Source organism: Ammodytes marinus (assembly GCF_949987685.1).
Source record: "Ammodytes marinus genome assembly, chromosome: 3".
In the NCBI taxonomy this organism is placed as follows: Eukaryota; Metazoa; Chordata; class Actinopteri; order Uranoscopiformes; family Ammodytidae; genus Ammodytes; species Ammodytes marinus.
The window spans coordinates 16,218,529-16,237,960 of record NC_137232.1 but is presented as its reverse complement, the minus strand read 5'-3'; the positions used below and the strand labels follow the sequence as shown (position 1 = coordinate 16,237,960).

At 43.0% G+C, this 19,432-nt stretch overlaps 1 protein-coding gene across 1 annotated transcript in view; it reads right to left on the bottom strand.

Moving 5' to 3' along the window:
- Positions 1-5,385: 5,385 nt before the first annotated feature.
- LOC307248579 (protocadherin-16-like) overlaps positions 5,386-19,432 on the bottom strand; it is a 77,747-nt gene continuing 63,700 nt past the window's right edge. The window contains exons 10-21 of the mRNA XM_080024997.1: positions 18,429-19,281; positions 15,126-15,365; positions 14,169-14,294; positions 13,832-14,041; positions 12,875-13,741; positions 12,649-12,762; positions 12,346-12,557; positions 11,866-12,017; positions 11,162-11,292; positions 10,587-10,873; positions 10,320-10,461; positions 5,386-9,781 (exon numbers count right to left, since the gene is read on the bottom strand). Of these exons, the coding sequence (XP_079881123.1) occupies positions 7,188-9,781; positions 10,320-10,461; positions 10,587-10,873; positions 11,162-11,292; positions 11,866-12,017; positions 12,346-12,557; positions 12,649-12,762; positions 12,875-13,741; positions 13,832-14,041; positions 14,169-14,294; positions 15,126-15,365; positions 18,429-19,281 (5,928 nt within the window). The 3' untranslated portion in view covers positions 5,386-7,187. The remainder of the gene's footprint in view (positions 9,782-10,319; positions 10,462-10,586; positions 10,874-11,161; positions 11,293-11,865; positions 12,018-12,345; positions 12,558-12,648; positions 12,763-12,874; positions 13,742-13,831; positions 14,042-14,168; positions 14,295-15,125; positions 15,366-18,428; positions 19,282-19,432) is intronic.

The following is a 19,432-nucleotide window of genomic DNA, read 5'->3' as shown; positions in this document are numbered from 1 at the left end:
CAAGCAGATGGCCGAGTAATGGGAAGCAGGTTGGGCCGGTTGCTAAGTGACAGGGGCTAAGATGAGGGTCCATAGTTTTGGCCGCGGTTTTGCAGGAAAAACACTTCTCCTCCCTAGTCTGAGCCACCCTCTCTCCCCATAGTGCTGTGGTTCTGACGCTGGCGGGGCAGTACAGGAGGCAGGCCCGGCCAAATGAGAAACAGACCCCCTTCACCCAAGTATTGCCTATTTCTCCCTGTGGCTTTTTTGTTTTCAAAGAAAAAAAGAACCCTCTCCAAAAATAGATTTGGGGCTCGCGTGCCAATGGGTTTTGAAACCTTTTTTTCCACTCCCTCTAGTCACGCAAGTAGCCTGGCAAGACCTTGAAGAGAGAGAGAGAGAGAGAGAGAGAGAGAGAGAGAGAGCAGGGGGAAAAAACAACTCGTAAGAGACAAGACGATCAGAAGGGGGGGGGGGTCTCTCTGGAGTGTTTGGAGAAAGGATTGCGGTAAGCTGAGCATGGAGCATCCCTGGAGCCTGGCCCTATGCTGAGCGAACAAGGAGCTGAGACTTCCGTGCAAACTCCAGGTATGAGGGGTTTATGGGTAATCCAAGCATGTGCAGAGAGACCTCTTTCTGCTCTGTCCTCATTTTGACTGGACGGTAGCCTTGGCTTCTCCAGAGAAGAGTCTGATCCTTACCAAAGGGGCCTGCACACAAAGCAGCTGACAGCAAAAGATTCCCATTCCCTATGTCTATTATATAGGCGTCAAATCCTTCACTGTAACAATAGACTGATCTCTGCAGCTGGTATTCATCTTTTTATCTGTCACATCATATACTATGTCATCAAGATGAGATCACTGCCTAGATTATAAAAAAGAGAGACATTATCTAGCCCTTGTTAACTACCTTTGAAAGTCTGCCTATTTTGGTAGCTTCATTATCGAAAGTGCTTTTGAACATAAAGACAGTGAGAAGGACTCATGGCACAAGCTCTTCTGCAGAAGCCATGTTAAAACCATTATATCCTTCAGTTGTTATAGTCATTATGCCTTCAGGGCTACAAGCGCTCTACTGCCAAAGAGCATGAAAGGTCTCTGGAACATCTGAGTAAGGGTTAAGTTTTCGGGACCCTTTAATGTCAGGTAGGCATGCTGCACAAAACTCAGGATCCCCTGACAACATGTGACTCTGTTGTCCCTCTCCAGTCCCTCGCTGTCTTTTTAAATGAACAGCTCCACAGAAGGATTTCTGTAGATTTTTGTCCTCAATGATGTACACATGAAGTTTGAGTGTTATCACTTTCTCATTATCTGTACTTTGGTGGTGTAGTTGTAAATTACGCCAGTTAAACTTTTAAAGTAGTAAGTGGTATGCTAATAGTTAGACCTTTGGTGTAGAATGTGAAAGAAAGGCAATTTGATGTGAGCATTTGTTTTTATTTATATCTCCCTTTTAAAGGTTTTACATCTCCAAAGCCCAAGATGATTGTGATACATTGCAGTGTAAATCTTACTGGTAAGAGGAATAATGTACTTGCCAAGAGAAATGCTTCACTGGCTAAATAATTTCCGCTTAACACCTGACTAGAAAAGCAACAAACAAACTTTTATCCCCATACTGCATACTTATTGTGCATGTTTACAGGATGATAAACTACAATGAATGACTCGCAAACTGTCACGAGAATGCCAAATAAATGTAGTTATAATAGTTACATGAGGAACACTTAACTCCTATTCAGACCTTGATAGGCTTCCTTTGTTTTAAAGACACTTCTTCTATCAGGAAGAAATACAAGAACATAAGAGTATTTGATGTTTATGTGGTAGCATCAGAGAAGCAGATCACATAATCATGCAAGATAAAGATTTTAGCTTAAAATACCTTATAAAGTCAGCACCTGAATCTTGAAGCCAAAAAAAAAAAAGCTTCACAGATTCGACCATCAAAGAGCATGATGCTACCAGAGCAGTAATAACTCTATTATTATGTTGAAAGAAAAAGCGTATATTGCATCCTTTCAGTTGAAAATCACTGAACAATGCATGGAATTAGTTGATTAGGCTATTCTTTGTTCAAAGTGTAGAACTGATCAATATGAATAAAACACTATTGTTCTCCAGCAGATTCGAGTATTTCAAAGGCTGAGAGCTTCCTCTGTGAGAGAGCTCCTTTATTTTCCTTTTTTTCTTCCTTTTTATACTTTTTCAAAGTTTTCAATGGAAATGATGGAGTTGGTCTGCCTGGGTGCCATTCTCATATCACTTATTGTCCATCATACCTTCTAGGCATGATGGACAAGAAATGATATGAGAATGGCACCCAGGATTTGGGAAATGTAAACAGCAAAGAAATTGTTTATTTGGGTAATGTGCACTAGCTCTTACAGCTTTCAAAAAAAACTCAAATTTAGCAGAACATATTGAAGTTCTTTTTCTTCAGTCTGACACAAAAATAAACACATTCAATTCTCCCCTGGACATCCATGTACAGTTGCATAGCTGAGCTGATACACTTCCTGGTCAACGCGCACACAGACTTACAGTGCATGGAGTTTTTGCATACATGTGCTGATTTATTTACATCAGGGTGAGGCTGTAGTTCACTTTTGATTTAGCCTTTATGCACACTACAGAAGTTAAGCAAATGTGAAACAATGGCTTGCTAGTTTCCAAACAAAAACAAAAAATGACATTGCACAGCACACACCATTCAGGTTTCATTGACTTTGAATTTACAGTGAAGAGATGATCCAGTTGGAAGCAATTGTTATAAATAAGTTCATGTTTCCAAAAACTCTACAATGGACAACATGAGTACAATGTTATCATGCCAAATAGTCAAAATGGACAGTGATATGAGAATAACATTCACATTAACAGAAACCGAAGTGTAAAGTATTAAGTAAATAACAGGTTAGGACTGGTTTCAGTATCATATAAGCATTGGCAACACTGACAACTATATAAGACACCCAGATGTTCAGTACGTCAGTGAGGGGAAAAGGGCAGGCTGGCAATGAAGATTGCATGTCAACACAGCAGCCTCCTGTGTATCCACTTTGTGTTGACGGGAAAATGATAGATTTCATTTGGTTTACTCAGAGCCTTTAATTTAAGTTTGGGATAATGACTTGGCTTATGCCCTCTTACTCATATCATCTGAGTTCCGTTGTGTATATACTGGCCTCAGATCCTAGGTGCTTGGTTTGAGTCACAACATTCATCTCATAACCTTAGTCTGCTATGACACTCACGCTGAGTGTATCATCAACTTGCTGTCCAATTCAGCCATGCTCCACCCATAGTTCCAGTCCAGGGACAAAGAATACACACATGAATTCACCTCTTTGTCTTTGTGTGTGTGTGTGTGTGTGTGTGTGTGTGTGTGTGTGTGTGTGTGTGTGTGTGTGTGTGTGTGTGTGTGTGTGTGTGTGTGTGTGTGTGTGTGTGTGTGTGTGTGTGTGTGTGTGTGTGTGTGTGTGTGTGTGAAATTGTTCAGCCTACCGCAGGGTTTAGGTTTCAGCTCCATAGCCAATTGCGGAGGCAGGCCTTGGAATGGACCAACAGTGCCGGTCCAGTTTCAGCTCTGTTTCATCAGGCAGGAGTGTTCACCAGCCTCAGGCTATTAAGGGTGATGCAATGAGTTCCAATGACAGGTGGGGTAGCATACCAATCGTAATATCACTATTTTATAACAGCGTTGACATGTCTTCATTTTAAATTGCATGAAATGTCAAAGGGCTCAAACTAATGGTTTTCTAGGGAAAATAATTGGGATAATTTCATTACTTGTAACTTTCTGCTGAAAACAAGTGATCGTCGTTTGGAGTCTTTAATGTTTCTGTTCCAACATCATCATTTAAACCTGCATTGTGTAGAATTTTGGGTTTTATTAGCAGATTTTGTAGAAAATAACTATAATATCCATAAGTACATTTAATTTAGTGCATAATAGCGGATTTTTTTTCCTTAGAAAGGGTCACATATATGTCCATATTTCTCCATACTTTGGACCAAGGCCTTGTCACCGCCATTTTTGAAGTGTCATAGTTGGAATGTCATCAGGTGCATTGTTTAAAATTTAGAATTGTTCTTGTCCTTGAAGGCCACTGTAGCTTCTGTTATTATTCAAAAGAGGTGGGGTTACCCAGGGAGCATTGCATTCTAGGACTTTCTAGAACTTACTTGATGATGTCATATTACACACTGCACCTTTAAGAGCCAGTACTAAGTTAAACGTAGAGGTTTCATGTAAAATATTAAAACATTCTAGTAATACTAAACCTGTAGACATACAGATTTCTCAATTTTGCTTAAAGTCACACCAGGCTACTCTTATGTGCTGTATTACCCTGGGAATAGAAATGTTGAGCAATTTGTAGAAATTGCAAAATGGACTGACATTTCGAAAGTTGCAAAATAAAGATAAGTGCAGGGACAATTATAGAAAGTAATCATTTTTTTCTTTCTTTTTTTTCAGCTGAACGTCTACATATAAAAAAATGTAATGACCTGAAGTTTGATGTGGTGTTCCATGATGAATGACTCGTTGCACAACATAATGTGAGATCTTTGTGCAATAGAAGAATGGGCGAATGAGCACAAAAGCAGGAGGGAAAAAACTCTAAGTTTTGAAGGCTCTAAGTTGATGTGGTGCTAATTTGAAAAAATAAATATAACCAATGGAATAAGGCTGATCTGACAAGCAGAGGAAGGTTTCTTTTTTCCAATGGTGTTTAATTTCTAAGTGCTTTGGCTTCATCTGTGCTGAAAACACTATAGCAAGAACATTAACTGGATGGGAGGAAATGTGTCTTTTGTGTCCATTCAATACAAAGGAGTGCATCTCAAAAGCCATCTATTCGAATATAGCTGGTTATTGTGACTGTATTACATCACATATATTCTAAATTACACTTAAATCAAATATTGTTAATCTGAAATGTGTTTTTTTAAGATTGAGACTAATTTAACGTTCTGTTTAGGGCCCTAATTTGTCCTTGTATCCCATTGACCCTGGGACAATAGGGAGTTTTGAGTTGTACAGTTCAAACAAGGTATAGCCAGAAGTTACAGGGTAGCAGTATTGTAGTATCTTTAGCTGGACTTGGGTTTTGGAGGTCTGGATTGTAAGAAAATCCTGTTGTGCGTTTCCAAAGTGTCTAAATCATCCAAACATCAGTGTTGAAAGCATCCCTATCCATAAACCCTGGCATATGTCACTTTGCTGTATACATTAGACATTGGATTAGACATTGTATTAAAATATCTCAAAGACAACCAATTTTCCAAAAACAATACAGCTATATCTTGAAAATGGAACATAATACTTATTATCAGTATTTTTCATACATTACCATCATTTTCAGCTGAGAAAGATGTGACAGGGGAGACAATGTGTTCACTTGAGTACTTTAATCAGGCACTTTTTGCTCAAAACACTTCTCTGAACATTTAGAGGAATTTCTCTTCTATGGCACGATTATACACACAGTTTGGACAAACATTAAATGTAAGTTGCAGGTAACACTGTTCAATACAAAACAGTACAAACAATAAAGGTACCTTCATTCTATCAAATAGGTAGTGTTCATGTTTATTTGGCCATGGTCAAACTAGAATCATTGTAAATAACTTACCAAGCCTCTCAGCTTTTGAAGTCTACCTATTTAATAAATAAACAAAAACTGTCAAATGTTAGTGTTGCTTCATGTTAAAGAGGGTCTACAACTGGGTATGTAGCAATGCATAAACACATATTGAATAGAGAGGTATCTGCATTCAGGCCATGACAGGACTCAGGTAATAATTACACAAAAATTACGCAATATTTTAGACCAGCAGAAACAATATTTAAATAATGAATGCATCACTAACATAGGCACCTTGGTAAAAGCGTCTTGAGAATTATGGCTGAAAATGTGCATGACATGAATTTCTTTCTCGGTAACGAAACATTCTGTGGTTTCTTTTGCACATTCATAAATACACTTTTTCATCCTTGCATCATTCCGTAAGTTCCTTCAAAACTTATAGTATTCTTTAATGTACTATTGAAAAGAGGAGACAAATGGGGTCCAAAATAACATTCATTACAGTTGGTCAGTAAATCTATGCAATACATCTGGACAAAAATTTGAAAAACTCATTACAAAACTCATTGTAAAGAAAGCACTGATTTAGAGCTACAGTACTTCTACTGTGGAACGTTAGAAGAGGAGACAGATGACCAAGACCAGCTTACATCCTCTGGAATGATTAGGCTGCTGATATAGCAAACAATGTTACGTTTATCACATAGCTGCTCAATGTTCTTCTCCCTCACATGAGTTATTTTTACAATACAAAATGAAAGCAGTAAGGCTCGGCGTGAGAAATTAAAGCCAGTGCACCTGAAGGACGGGATCATTGGGTGTCAAGTTTTCCATTGCAGAAAAATGAAGGGACCTATGTTAACAACTAAGACAACTTTTCAGTATTTCACATTCATGATTACCTTTTGATGCAAGATCAAACACTGGATCCGGAGAAAGTCTGATCACACAATACTCTATTCTGACTGATGTTTCATTTGTTCAGCATGTTTCTTCCTTTATAAATATTTACAATAATCTGATACAAAAAAATCCCCATTCATAAAGAATTAATGAAGAGCTTCATTTAAAACCACAATGTTAAGAATTACAAGAGATAAAACCAACTTACAGTACAAACAAGTATACAGTACAAGCAACAAAATATACAAATATAGAAATATTTTCAAAGGTTTTAGCAACCTTTTGACACTTTAATGCCATTTCTTGTCAGAAACCATGTATGTATAAAAATATAGACAATGTTCTTGTGGTTGTTGTTTTTTTTACAAAATATTGACATCATGTATGAATCTCCTTTTGAATGTGCAAATTAACACTGATCAACAGAAGAATAAGGAGTTCCTTTCACAAACAAACACACACACACACACACACACACAAACACACACACACAGAAGGCATAGTCCATTTTGGCCTGTTGGTCTTGTAGTTCAGTTTTTCTTCAGTAAGCACCACGACTTTTCATTGTAACACTGTATTCATGGTCTCTGGGAAAAGACGATAGCATTGACTCCTTTAAGGTTGCAGCCGCTGTGGTCATACATTAGAACAAGTGTGGAACATCACTGACTCAGTTTTAATTCACCCTTTGCTTTTAGAATTTTCAAATCCTCAGCTCAGCCTCCTCAATGTTTTCCAAATGGTGTTCAGTTGTGCTGATCATTGAGGCAGAAGGGCCCTGTGAGACACTGAAGGGCGTGACGGCGGGAGAACGTGCTGCCAGCGGTGAGAGAGAAGGGGAGAAACTTGGAGACATGGCGACTGAGGAGATGGATCCCTCAGCACTGAGGGGAGATCTCCTTAAAGAACCCAAGTGGGGGAAGGTCCTCACCACCACAGGCTTGGGAGGTACAGTTTTTGCCCCGGGGTGAGCTACGGAGGTTATGAGGGGCGGGGGGTCGATCCTAGACTCGGCTTTCACTTTATGATGAAATGACCTGCGAGGATTAGGGGGAGCCGTCTCATCTTTTAAACGTGCTATTTCAGTAAAAACACTAGCCAAGGGTTGGAACTGGGGACACCAGTTAAGCAGATAGTCCCAGTTGTAGCTGCCCCTCAGTTCCTCGTCACTGGCCACAATGGCTGTCAGAGAGCCATCCACGGCAGGCTTCCCATCCTCTGGGAAAGTATAATCTTTAGGATGGGAGATGCTGAGTCCCCGTCCCACACCCACGTACCCACCCCCCTCATCCCTGTAGACTGGCGCCTGGCCAGCTAATATGGAACCATTCAGACTGCCCAGTTTCTTCCCCCTGAACCAATCTATAGAAGGCTCACAGGACACGTCTGACAGCTGATCTGCATCCTGTTGAATCCCAGAGTCTGGCCCTCTGGCGGAGATGCGCTCCTGCATGGAGGAGGAGATGCTTGACACTCGAGGGTATTCGTTGATCATTCTGATCTCATCGTCCTCTGCTGCCTCCGCCTCTGCAGAGCCACGCCCACTGGAGTGTGAGGGATCCAGGGAGCCTCCACGTGTGTACGGCCCCCCACCGCTGCCACCCTGATCGGCTGTGTACCCAGGAAGGGCCTGGTGGTAAATCATCTCGTTTGCTGCTATTTTTGATTCCTCAAACTTGTGCAGCATGGTGCCTGCCACCGGCGTGCGCTCCTGTGCTTTTTGCTTATTCTTCTTCTGACGTCTTAATTTCACCAAAAATAGCGCCACAGCAATGACAATTAGTATGACTATGGTCCCGAGTGAAACTGCAATAACGCTAACGAGCAGCATATTCATGTCTGTGGTGAGACCAAAAGATGTATGGGTGACATCTATGGTAACTTTGGCCACTGCTACGCGTGATGTCTTCAGAGGGCTGTGAGCAGTCACATCCAGTGTCACTAGACGAACCTCTCTTTTGGAGCGACTCACGTGTCTACTGTAGCTGTTCATCTTTAAGGAGATTGCTCCCGTTGAAGTATTGATTTCAAAATAAGGCGAACTGTCTTCTAGGGAGTAGAGGACGATGCCATCGACGCCTTCATCCTCATCTCTGGCTTGCACTTTGCCAATGATCTGACCTTTCTTTGATCCCTCTGGCACTTCCAATGAGAACTCTGAAGAGGTGAAAACGGGATCATACTCATCCTCCCCTGTGACATAAACCTGCACTGTTACAGTAGCGGAATAGTTTCCAGCATCCATGGCAACAGCCACGAAATAGAAAGAGTTCACCTTCTCGTAGTCAAAGGTAGAGCGAGTCCGTACTTCTCCAGAAGTTTGGTTGATGAGAAAGGCCTCTCTTCCCTCTTTAGAGTTGTCTAACATGTGGTACCTCAACTGTCCAAAAGCACCTCTGTCATGGTCGATTGCATGCAGCATGGTGACTAAGGCATTCTTGGGTTGGTTTTCCCTGATGCTCGTTGTTAATTGTTTGAGGGGAAAGAAGGGACGGTTATTGTTGATGTCCTTCACCTCGATGCTGACTGGGGCCAATGCATAGTGCCCTTGACCATCAGTAGCCTGTACAACAATCATATGTGACAACTGTCTCTCGCCATCCAGTCGTCTCTGCAGCCTCAGGGCTCCGGTCCACTGGTCCACCTGGAAAAGGCCTGTCTCGTCCCCTGAGCTGATGGAGTACTGCACCTCTCCATTGGGTGCAGAGTCTGGATCAGTGGCGGACAGATGCAAGATCTCCGTCCCTGCTGCTGCACTCTCGCTCAGCGCCACACTGTACTCTGCCCGGCTGAAAGCTGGAGGGTTGTCGTTGGCATCAGTAACACTGATGAGGATAGGCACGGTGGAGCTACGCTGAGGGACTCCACGATCTGATACCACAACAGTCAGGTTATAACTTGGCACCGCTTCAAAGTCCAGCTCCTCCACCAGGATCAGGCTGCCGACCGTCTGAAAGCCCTGCCCCTCCAAGAAGCGCACGCTGCTCTCAATCTGGAAGGTATTACCCGAGTTGCCACTGGCAATGGCAAAATCAAAACCAGAGTTGTCCCGGGACAGATCTCCATCCACGGCTTCCAAGGTCAGAACAGTTGATCCAGGAAGCCCGTCCTCAGACACGGTGGCTTTGTATTCCGACTGGTGGAAGATGGGAGCGTTGTCGTTGACGTCGGACACTTGTACCTGGACGGTGGCAAAGGATGACAGGGATGGAGTTCCCTGGTCCCGCGCCTCAATCACAACCAAGATGGAAGGATTCTCAAAATCAAACTCTGTTTTTTGGTTGACGAACAGAGTACCTATGAGATTACAAAGAACATGGTCATAAAAAGAGAAAAAAAAGCTCATCATATTAATTATCATTGCATTACCCGCCTTTCTTGTTAAACATTCAAGACTAAAAATTACTGATTAAAGTGTACTGTATACTATAATCATAATAATTATTATTATATAACAATTGAATTACAATAACTTTATTTTTAGATTTATTTTTTAGGTTTGGGGACATGCTTTTGAAGGGACATCAATTGCGGCAACCAAATAGCATGTGAGAATAGGAGACATAACAGCTTGAGGCAAAAAAGAGTCCTCTTTTATTTTTAGACGCTATCTCACGCAAAATATCTGAGACAAATACCATAAAATCTGGTTTTCAATTACTTTTAATGAACAAAATGGCTGAATGCAATGTTTGTTGCAAGTATATCCAAACCCCAAATATGCATCCAATAAGAGCCTTGGGGGATAACAGCTTGTATACAATGTAATTAAGTGGAGCAATTGTTCGAAAACAGCTTCAAACAAAATGTAAATATATATACACAGTAACCTTACCGTTGCTTGGGTCAATGTAGAAGACTCCCTTAGTGGATGACATAACTCTGTAGGTAATCTTCCCATTCTCCCCAAAGTCACAGTCAGTAGCTGTTAATGTGATGACCGCACTGCCTGCTGGGAGGTGCTCCGATACGGTCACCTGATGAGAAACAGATAATAAAGATATATGAATATACAGTATATTACCGATACTTCAACAATTTAACAAGCATGCAAATACTCTAAAAGGTGATGGTATATGCAGGTAAGTAAGGATGGCTTTACCTGATACAAGTCTTGAGTAAAGGTGGGTGCATTATCATTCACATCATCCACCAGTACAGTGACGTTGGCCTCGGTTTGATGTTTGGAGTCGGACGAGCGAACAGTCAGTGTGTACCACGTCCTGTCCTCAAAGTCCAGAGGGCCCGTCAGAGACACCCCTCCTCCATAACGGTGAATCCCAAACATGCCTTGGCTATTTGAATCAAGGTGTAGCGTGTAGGAAAGGGCTGGCCCCGAGTCCACATCATTTCCTGTTACTTGGGTGATAACTGTGCCGATGAGAGTATCTGTATGTTTGTGAGAATAAGGTGGAGAGGCAGGAGAAGAAGAGAAGATATTTAGGTGACAGCTGAATTGAAGTACAGACTCCCAGTAAAAAACGTTTTCTCTTTATTAAGAAATATCCTGTTCTGGAAAGCCTTGATCTAATAGACAGGAAATGAATAGAGGAACTTGGCAATAGCCTGTTTCATAATAGGCTCAGACTGAGCCACGCTGAGGGAACTGCCAGGGAGTGTGATATAAGGATTTAGGATAAGATCACAGGAATAACTTCCACTGTGAAGCTGACTTACCCTCAGGCACTCGGATCTCACGGGGCAGAGGAATCATGGGACTGTTGTCGTTGAGGTCAATGATAATCACAGTGAGGGTCGCAGAGCCAGCCAGTCGTGGGGTTCCACGGTCTGTAGCCGTAACAACAAGCCTGGTGACACAAACATTCATTTCAGTCTCTGAATATATTAACTTTTATGAACCTGGTTGCATAATATTTCACCCACTACCATTAGTCTCGGGATGACCATTGGCAGATACTAGATGTTTTCATATACTGTATATAATCACAACTTTGATAGGCTCTGGAAAAAAGTAGCTATGAGGAGCTTCACTTTTTTTTGATTATAGCAACACCTTTGGACAAAAGCGATGTTTTTAGGACACCAGCGAGTGAAAGAGAGATTGCAGGATGCACCGCGATGAGGTCATGTTATGTATTTAGCTGATGATCTCATTTGCAATTGCAGGTCATTTATGATCATCAGAGGATAAGTTGTTTCATAAATATTTAAAAGTTAAATCTGGGAAATTTTACAAAATATATGCACAACACTTTGCTTTACCATTAAAAACAAGGAGTGACTAGTGGGAAGGAAATGGACACACAGTAACAGACATTAAACATGCATGTGTCAGGGGCACAGACGAGCTGAGGGTAACCACATGGCAGGATGTGATTACAGACAAAGAGGAAAAAAAGGGAGTAGCAAAGCACACTCACTTTGTTTGTGTCCAGATCTCTCTGTCCATTATGGCTGCAGTGGTGATGCTGCCGGTCAGCGGGTCTATCTTAAACAAGCCACTCATAGATGATGACCTGATAGAGTAGGTCACCTGACCATTTTGACCCTGGTCCAGATCATCTGCGGCAACCTACGGAAATTCGCCACACCATTTTCGGGAAAAAAAATATAAAAATATTTTCAACAGCTGTTTCAATGTAACATGAACTAGTGAGCAATATTGGACTTGGAAGTTGAGAGTTCATGAAAATGGGCTGCATGTAATGTATGTATGGGCTTCATGGCACAAATGATTCTATAGTATATTCAGTTGGGACACAGAGCACATGCAATTGAATCATTTCTCTACAACAGTGAAACTGTCCAGATTTCTAAAGCTTGAGTTATTTTCTACTCTTCAACTTCACACCTAAACAACAGCCAACCATAATACATGTGTGGGGGAGAAGTTACTGCACCTGGATAAGGGGAAAATCGTAGCCCTGTGCCTCTCTAATGTAGGCCACGTAGTTCTGGAGTTGGAAGCGTGGCAAGTTGTCATTGACATCCTGCAGGATTAAGTTGACAGCCATGTAAGAGCTGGAGGATGCTGTCTCAGCTTTCACCACAAGGCGGAGTTTCTGGGACTCCTCAAAGTCTAGCACTTCAGATTTCTGGACCCATATTTCGCCTAAAAAACAAAAACAAAAAAACGATGAGTAATTTTTTTGAAAAATATCAAAATATTGTTTTGAAGCGTATGACAACATCTTTGCACTTACCAGTAATGGAGTTTATTCCAAAAGATTGCATTCTGTTTCCACTGAAAATACTGTAGCTGATACCAGTTTGAGAACCATCAGGGTATTGGGCCTGGGTCTTTGTTACTACTGTGCCTATAAGGTGAAAAACACACTCAGTTGAAACAATGAACTTCTACCAATTATTTTCCATTTGGAGATCGTCAAGTCAAACTGTAAAAATAAAAAAGAAGTCAATCATTCAAACCTGTGGCAGCGTTCTCCTGCAGACTAACATCTCGAGCTGTGCGGGAGAAACGGATCCCCCTGTAGCTCTGCTCCTTGATATAAATGACGACCACTCCCAGGGAGGATTGAGCCGGGTTGCCCTGGTCCATGGCCTGAACTATCAAGGTCCTCTGGCTTTGGGTCAGGGTCTGCAGCTTCTCTGAGGCCTGGATGTCTCCCGTCAGAGAGTTAATGGTGAAGCCCCTCACTGGGCTGGCGAAACGATAGAACACAGAACCATTGGCCCCAAAGTCCTTGTCCTCTGCCCTCATGGTGGCCAGCACTCTGCGGCTTGTCACGCTGCCGACCGAGATGTTCAAGATGAGTGGGTCCTGAATGAAGAAGGGCGCGTTGTCGTTCACATCCTGCATGTAGACGGTCACCTGAGCGGTGGAGTTTCGTGGGTTTACAGGGGAGGAGTCTGTGGCGACCACTTCAAAAGTATAAGACGCGGTTTTCTCTCTGTCTAAGAGCGCTGCTGTGATAATGCGTCCTGTGTTCTGGTCTATGATGAACATGCCCCGTGAGCCACTGCTCAGGAAGTACAGCACCTGGCTGTTTGGGCCCTGGTCCAGATCAACGGCTTTCACCTCCAGGACCAGTGAGCCGATGGGAACGTCTTCCGAAATGTCTGCAGTGTAGCTGCTGCTCTGAAACTGGGGGCTGTGATCGTTGATGTCCATGACGGTCACCTCCACTGTAGCGGTGCTGCTAAGGGGAGGCTGGCCCCGGTCCTGTGCTGTGACCGTCACTGTGTACTTTGCCCTATTCTCCCGATCCAGCGGCCTTGAAGTGGACAGCACACCTGACTGTCTGTCCAAACGGAAGTCTCCAGATGGGTCTCCAGCTGGATGGAGAGCAATGCAAATGGTTATAAAAAAAGTTACAAAAGAAATATTAAAAAAAAAATCATGGGTGCGGCAGTATCAAAACTCACCTGTAATTTTGTAGATTATCTCCCCACTATCTCCTGCATCCTGGTCAGTGGCTTTCAGGGTAAACAGGGGCGATGCCTCCAGGTTTTCGGGCACCTCAATGCTGTAGTAGAGACGCCCAAAGACAGGGGCGTTGTCATTCTCATCGAGCACTCTGATACTCACTGTGGCTTTGGCATAGTTGGGGGGAAGGCCTCCGTCTTTTGCATAAACTGTCAAACAAAAGAACAACAAACATTAATGGTGATGTAACTCTTAATAATATGTATCTCAGAGCATCTCAAGTCATCTTAGGAAATGTTTTATCTGTGGTGTTGTAGGAAAGACAGAGGGCAGTACCTGACACAGTGTAGTACTCCTGGAGCTCCCTGTCTAGCAGCTTGGTGGTCGTTATTACACCTGTTACTGGATTGACTGCGAAACCCTCATGTGTGATACCACCGTAAGTCACCTGGCCATTGATTCCTACAGAGAAACACAAAGTGACTGTGCTTTAATTCAAAAATGGGTTGTGAAAGGTTTTAACCAATGAAAAAACTTCACAGAAACTGAGAAAAATAAATTCCTTAGACCTTTGAATATACTTGACAATAAACTGGATTAAAAACATATTTGACTTTCTTTTGTTAATAGCTTGCATACTTATTTGTTTGTTTGTCATTAGTTTTGCTGTCTAAGCGTTTGGCAGTGCATGTCCTCCCTTAGGTGTCTGGATGCCAGATTGCGTGCTAACAGAAAGCAGTCTGGCAACCTCACCTGTTTACTTCAATGATTGCTTTTTGGAGAGAAAGTTTATAATCCTTCTGTTTTATACGCTTCTGACTAAGACCGAGGGAATGCACCCTTTCTGTACAACCACCCCCACCCTACTGTTTAGTCCTCAATTAAAAACAACTCTTAATGTCGATAATTTCAACATGTACTCGGCTGAGAACAATAATCGAATGAATTGCTGAAGCAGCACATTGTTGTATCCATTAACAAAAACTCCACACAGACATACATACAGAATGCCTGGGTTAAAACCAGACTGAAAGTTGTTTGAGCAGTTTTTTACCATGTAGGCTGCGTGTAACTTCATATAATCAGCATTTCTATGATTATATTTTAAAATATAGTTAGATCTTGTGACCCATGAACACAAGTAATTTAAATTATGAAAAAAAAAACTCATTATTATTTTGAAATGCAAATGATGAAATCAGTGCTATTTGGAATACCTTTCTGATAAGAAAAAACAGATTACATGATGACCATGTACCAAAGCTGCAAGTCAGTTCACATTGTATGTCTCACCTTGGTCCAGATCTGAAGCGAACACTGTCAACACACTAGTTGCCGGAGGCTGGTTCTCAGCGATCTGAGCTTCGTACTGGCTCTCCTCAAACCAGGGCACCTCATCGTTAACATCAATCACATGAACACACAGCAGCTGGCTGGACCAGTGCTGGGGTATCCCATGATCCTCGGCGATTATTGTGAGGTTAAAGACGTCCTGCTCCTCACGGTCCAGAGGTTTGAAAATAGACAGAGAGCCTGTGGAGAGATGAATCAGGGGTGAAATGTGAAGGTGGATATCCTGCGCGTGTGTGTGTGTGTGCGTGTGTGTGTGTGTGTGTGTGTGTGTGCGTTTGTGTGTGAGTGTGTGTGTGTGTGTGTGTGCGTGCGTTTGTGTGTGAGTGTGCGTGTGTGAGGGAACTTTATTACGGCCTTTTTCAAGGAGGCAGCTACGCACAACAACTGGAGTATGAAAGCATGCTATCGAAGGCAATAAAACATGCCACTTTCCACAGTTGTGTGTAGTCATGTCATTTAAAAAGAGAGTGTGAAGAGTTGTCGTGTGAGGGCCAAATCAGAACTAATCTCCTCCACACACACACACAGCCCTGCCTACCTGAGTGCTACCACCACCACTGCTGTAACAGCCCAACGGTCTGGCCACAGTTTACGAGATTTTCCATTGGAGAATGCCGCAGCCATCGAGAAAGCAGCAGTAAACACACACTCTAGACACGCAACAGCCAGGCCTGCCGTGCTCCGTAGAAATTAGGGGCACCCTTGCCTTTTCATTATCCTGCCCTAAGAGGGTAGAGCTTGCATTGATTCAATTTCAATTTCATGCTTTAAAATAAGATGCAACTGTTAAAAGAAAGAGAGGGCAAGGGCTGTTTCGGTTTTTACTTTTTGTGTGTGCATGTTTTCCCTTTGTATCTTGCTAGGACTGAGATAACTTGCCCCTAAGCCTTTAATCTGGTAGAAATTACAGGCTGGAATATTTTCACCAAATTTGACTCTTCTGTGATCCTGCTATATCCCCTGGTCACTGATAACACATGGGGAGAAAAAGACACAGTGGGAAACAGGAGAAAGTTTTTATTTTGGATGTTTTCAATTCCAACATATTAAGCCTCTGTGAGGGTTTGTGGCGCCAACACTTTGGACTGCAGTGTGAGGGTTAGTTGAGGCTGCTCAGACAACAAACACATCTCTCTTGTCTTATATGCGGAGTCATTTATCAATATGTGATGTGTTAATCCCAGAACGCTATTGTCTTTTGCAAGGAAGCAATTTACCATATCACCAGTGAACTCTCCCTTCGCTCCGAAGGTAAAATTAATGACCTCTCTTCTGACAGTGAGTGATGAGAGGGCGTCTAACTCTGTGACTCTATATCTTCCTTTAAAAATAGCTTGATAGTTCTCTCTACTGTGGTTAACTGTGATGGTAAAGTAATGAAAACAGAGTGTGTAGTGATGGTCCCAGGTCTATGGTCACTGACCCCAAAACAGAAGCAAACCAGGTGCTCAGGGGATTAACTCTATCATTATTCTAAGGAATAACCAGTGTGCATGAAAACACTTAAAAGGTGAGCACACATACTGGGCTGAGGCAGAGGGGGCATGCATGACAGCCCCTTAATGTTTCCATCCACGAGCTGCTCCAGGGGGCATTCTGGTTGGGGACTGGAAGGGGAATGCGGAGCCTACGTCGACACGTGTCTCAAACACCACAACAAAGCCCCAGAGGACCAAATAGCCCAAGGTCAGCGTTGACTAAGTGACACAGTCTCATGCAAGCACACAAGCGCATATGTGCATGCCTACACACAAACACACACACTACACACACTCACTCACACACACACACACACGTGCGTACACATAAACACGCGTAACTGATCCCTTCTCTAATGGTTCCCAGAAGCCCGGGCAGGAGGTTCTTTGGTCTTTCATGGGAATAGATCTACAATAACAGATGATGAGTTGTGTGTGGGTGTGTGTGTGTGCTTGGGCATGCTTGTGTGTGTGTGTGTGTGTGTGTGTGTGTGTGTGTGTGTGTGTGTGTGTGTGTGTGTGTGTGTGTGTGTGTGTGTGTGTGTGTGTGTGTGTGTGTGTGTGTGTGTGTGTGTGTGTGTGTGTGTGTGTGTAGGTGTGTGTGTGTGTGTGTGTGTGTGTGTGTGTGTGTGTGTGTGTGTGTGTGTGTGTGTGTGTGTGTGTGTGTGTGTGCGTGTATATATATATGTTATATATCTGGAAGGCTGCTCGGTCTGTCTGGCCTCCAACTGAGAGAAATAAGTCATGAAAGGTGAAGCAAGAGTTGTGCTGTACTTTGACATAAGCATACTATTACGAGAGTTGGTGTGTGTTTATGGAGGGGGATTGGTGATTATGCTGGGGGATGTGTGAGAGCACATGGAAAGTTGAGAACACACGCAATTCAAAGTAAAATGTAGAGGTGGCACAAAAATGCTTGAAAGGTCTATGAAAATCCCCAAACAGAGATGAACAGATGCAGATTTGCTTGTCTGCTTGAAGTGAAAATATTCAACTTGAGCAAAAGATTTGCAAAACACAGTCATGCATGAGTGCTGGAATTCCCAACAAGTGCTGGAAATAAAAAAAGAGAAAACAAGCTGAAAGTTTTGGTATTATCAAAATAAAGAAACAGGAGCAAAAAGGAGTGGGTCTGGAGAAATGTAAAGTCAACAAATAAAAGTCAGAGATCGGAAAATCTTTTCTGCTAATACCCTGCAAATCGATTGCAGTCATCCGCCAATTGGAGAGGTAAAAAAGTTGACATCTGATTCTAAATGTGCCATATTTATGATATATATTCCTTCTTCTTTCCTTCCCAGATCAACATACAGATTGGTTGTTTGTGGCTAAACCACAGGACAAGGAAATACATTCCAGATGCAAAAATGAAAAAGTTGCATATGGGAGCTTACTTTTCAAGTAGGCCTATATCATCATTTTCTGTCAAAGAGTTTTCTGAGAAGTATGACTTAAGCAACGCTATCACCACACAGAAGATTTTTTAATTCTGCAAAACCACAAATTAAATGAAATTACTAATTATATGTTTTTTTTAAATGATCTACTCCTACAATGCATATGTGCATGGCAACAACATCATGGTTTGGGTAATTAAAAGATTGTAATTATTGTCAACACTACTTTTTGGCCATTATCAGAAGCAAACTGATCCCAGCATCATGTAAGTCCCCATGGCAACAAAGCCATCGCTACTCCAACCTCTAGGTCATTACTATACATGCCTTGCAACATAAAACACAGACAACTTTGGAGTTGGACTTACCAGTGTTAGGGCTGAGGCTGAACGTTCCTCCAGTGTTGCCTGACTGGATGCTGTAAGTGACTCTGCCGTTCTCCCCTTGGTCTGCGTCTCTGGCCATGACATAGAGCGCCACAAAGCCCACCGGCTGGTCCTCCATCACACTGACAGCGGTTGGCGAGCTGAACATCGGTGGATTGTCGTTCTCATCCGTCACATACACCCTCGCCGTGACGGAAGCCCAGCGCCTTTGGCTGGCATCCTGGGCAGAATCTGTTGCCTTGACAACCAGTATGAGGTTGGAGGTGACCTCGTGGTCCAGCTCTTGGCCCAAGGAGAGAACCCCAGTGGAGGGGTCGAGGGTTAGTAGGCCCGGCGTGTTTGGCCACTGGTGGAGAATGGAGTACCTCAGTTCACTGTTGGGCCCACTGCCGTCCTTATCTGTAGCCTGGAAAGCATAGACAGATGAGCCGGGCTCCATGTTCTCAGAGATGACGATGGTGACGGGGTCTTCGGGGAACTGAGGGGCGTGGTCATTGCTGTCCTCTACGTCAATGTCCAGGTGGACCAGGGTGCTGCTAGGAGGGGCCTGAGATAAGTCATCCACCTCGATCTGCAGGCTGTAGTGTGCGTCTCGCTCATAGTCGAGCGGACGGGCCAGGTACACGTCTCCGGTCAGGCGATCCACGACAAAGGTTCCATCTCGGTCCGTACCCCCCACCACCACGTAGGTCACCTCCCCTTCAGCAGAGGCCTCTCCATCGGTCTGAGCCAGGCGGACTGAGCCAATAACAGAGCCGGGCTTAGCCTCCTCCACAGAATTGATGGTCTTGGATAGGGAACTGGTCTTGGAAGTAGGTTTGTTAGCGCTGAGAACCTGCAATGAAGAAAATACTGTATGAGTATTTAAAGTGGCTGCATGGAACTTTCAGTTTTTGTTGATTCTAGCGGCACCTTTTGACGAAAGCAGCAAGTGTTTTTACAACAACAGCACCCACTCGTCGAGGCAAAGCAAACATTGATTTAGG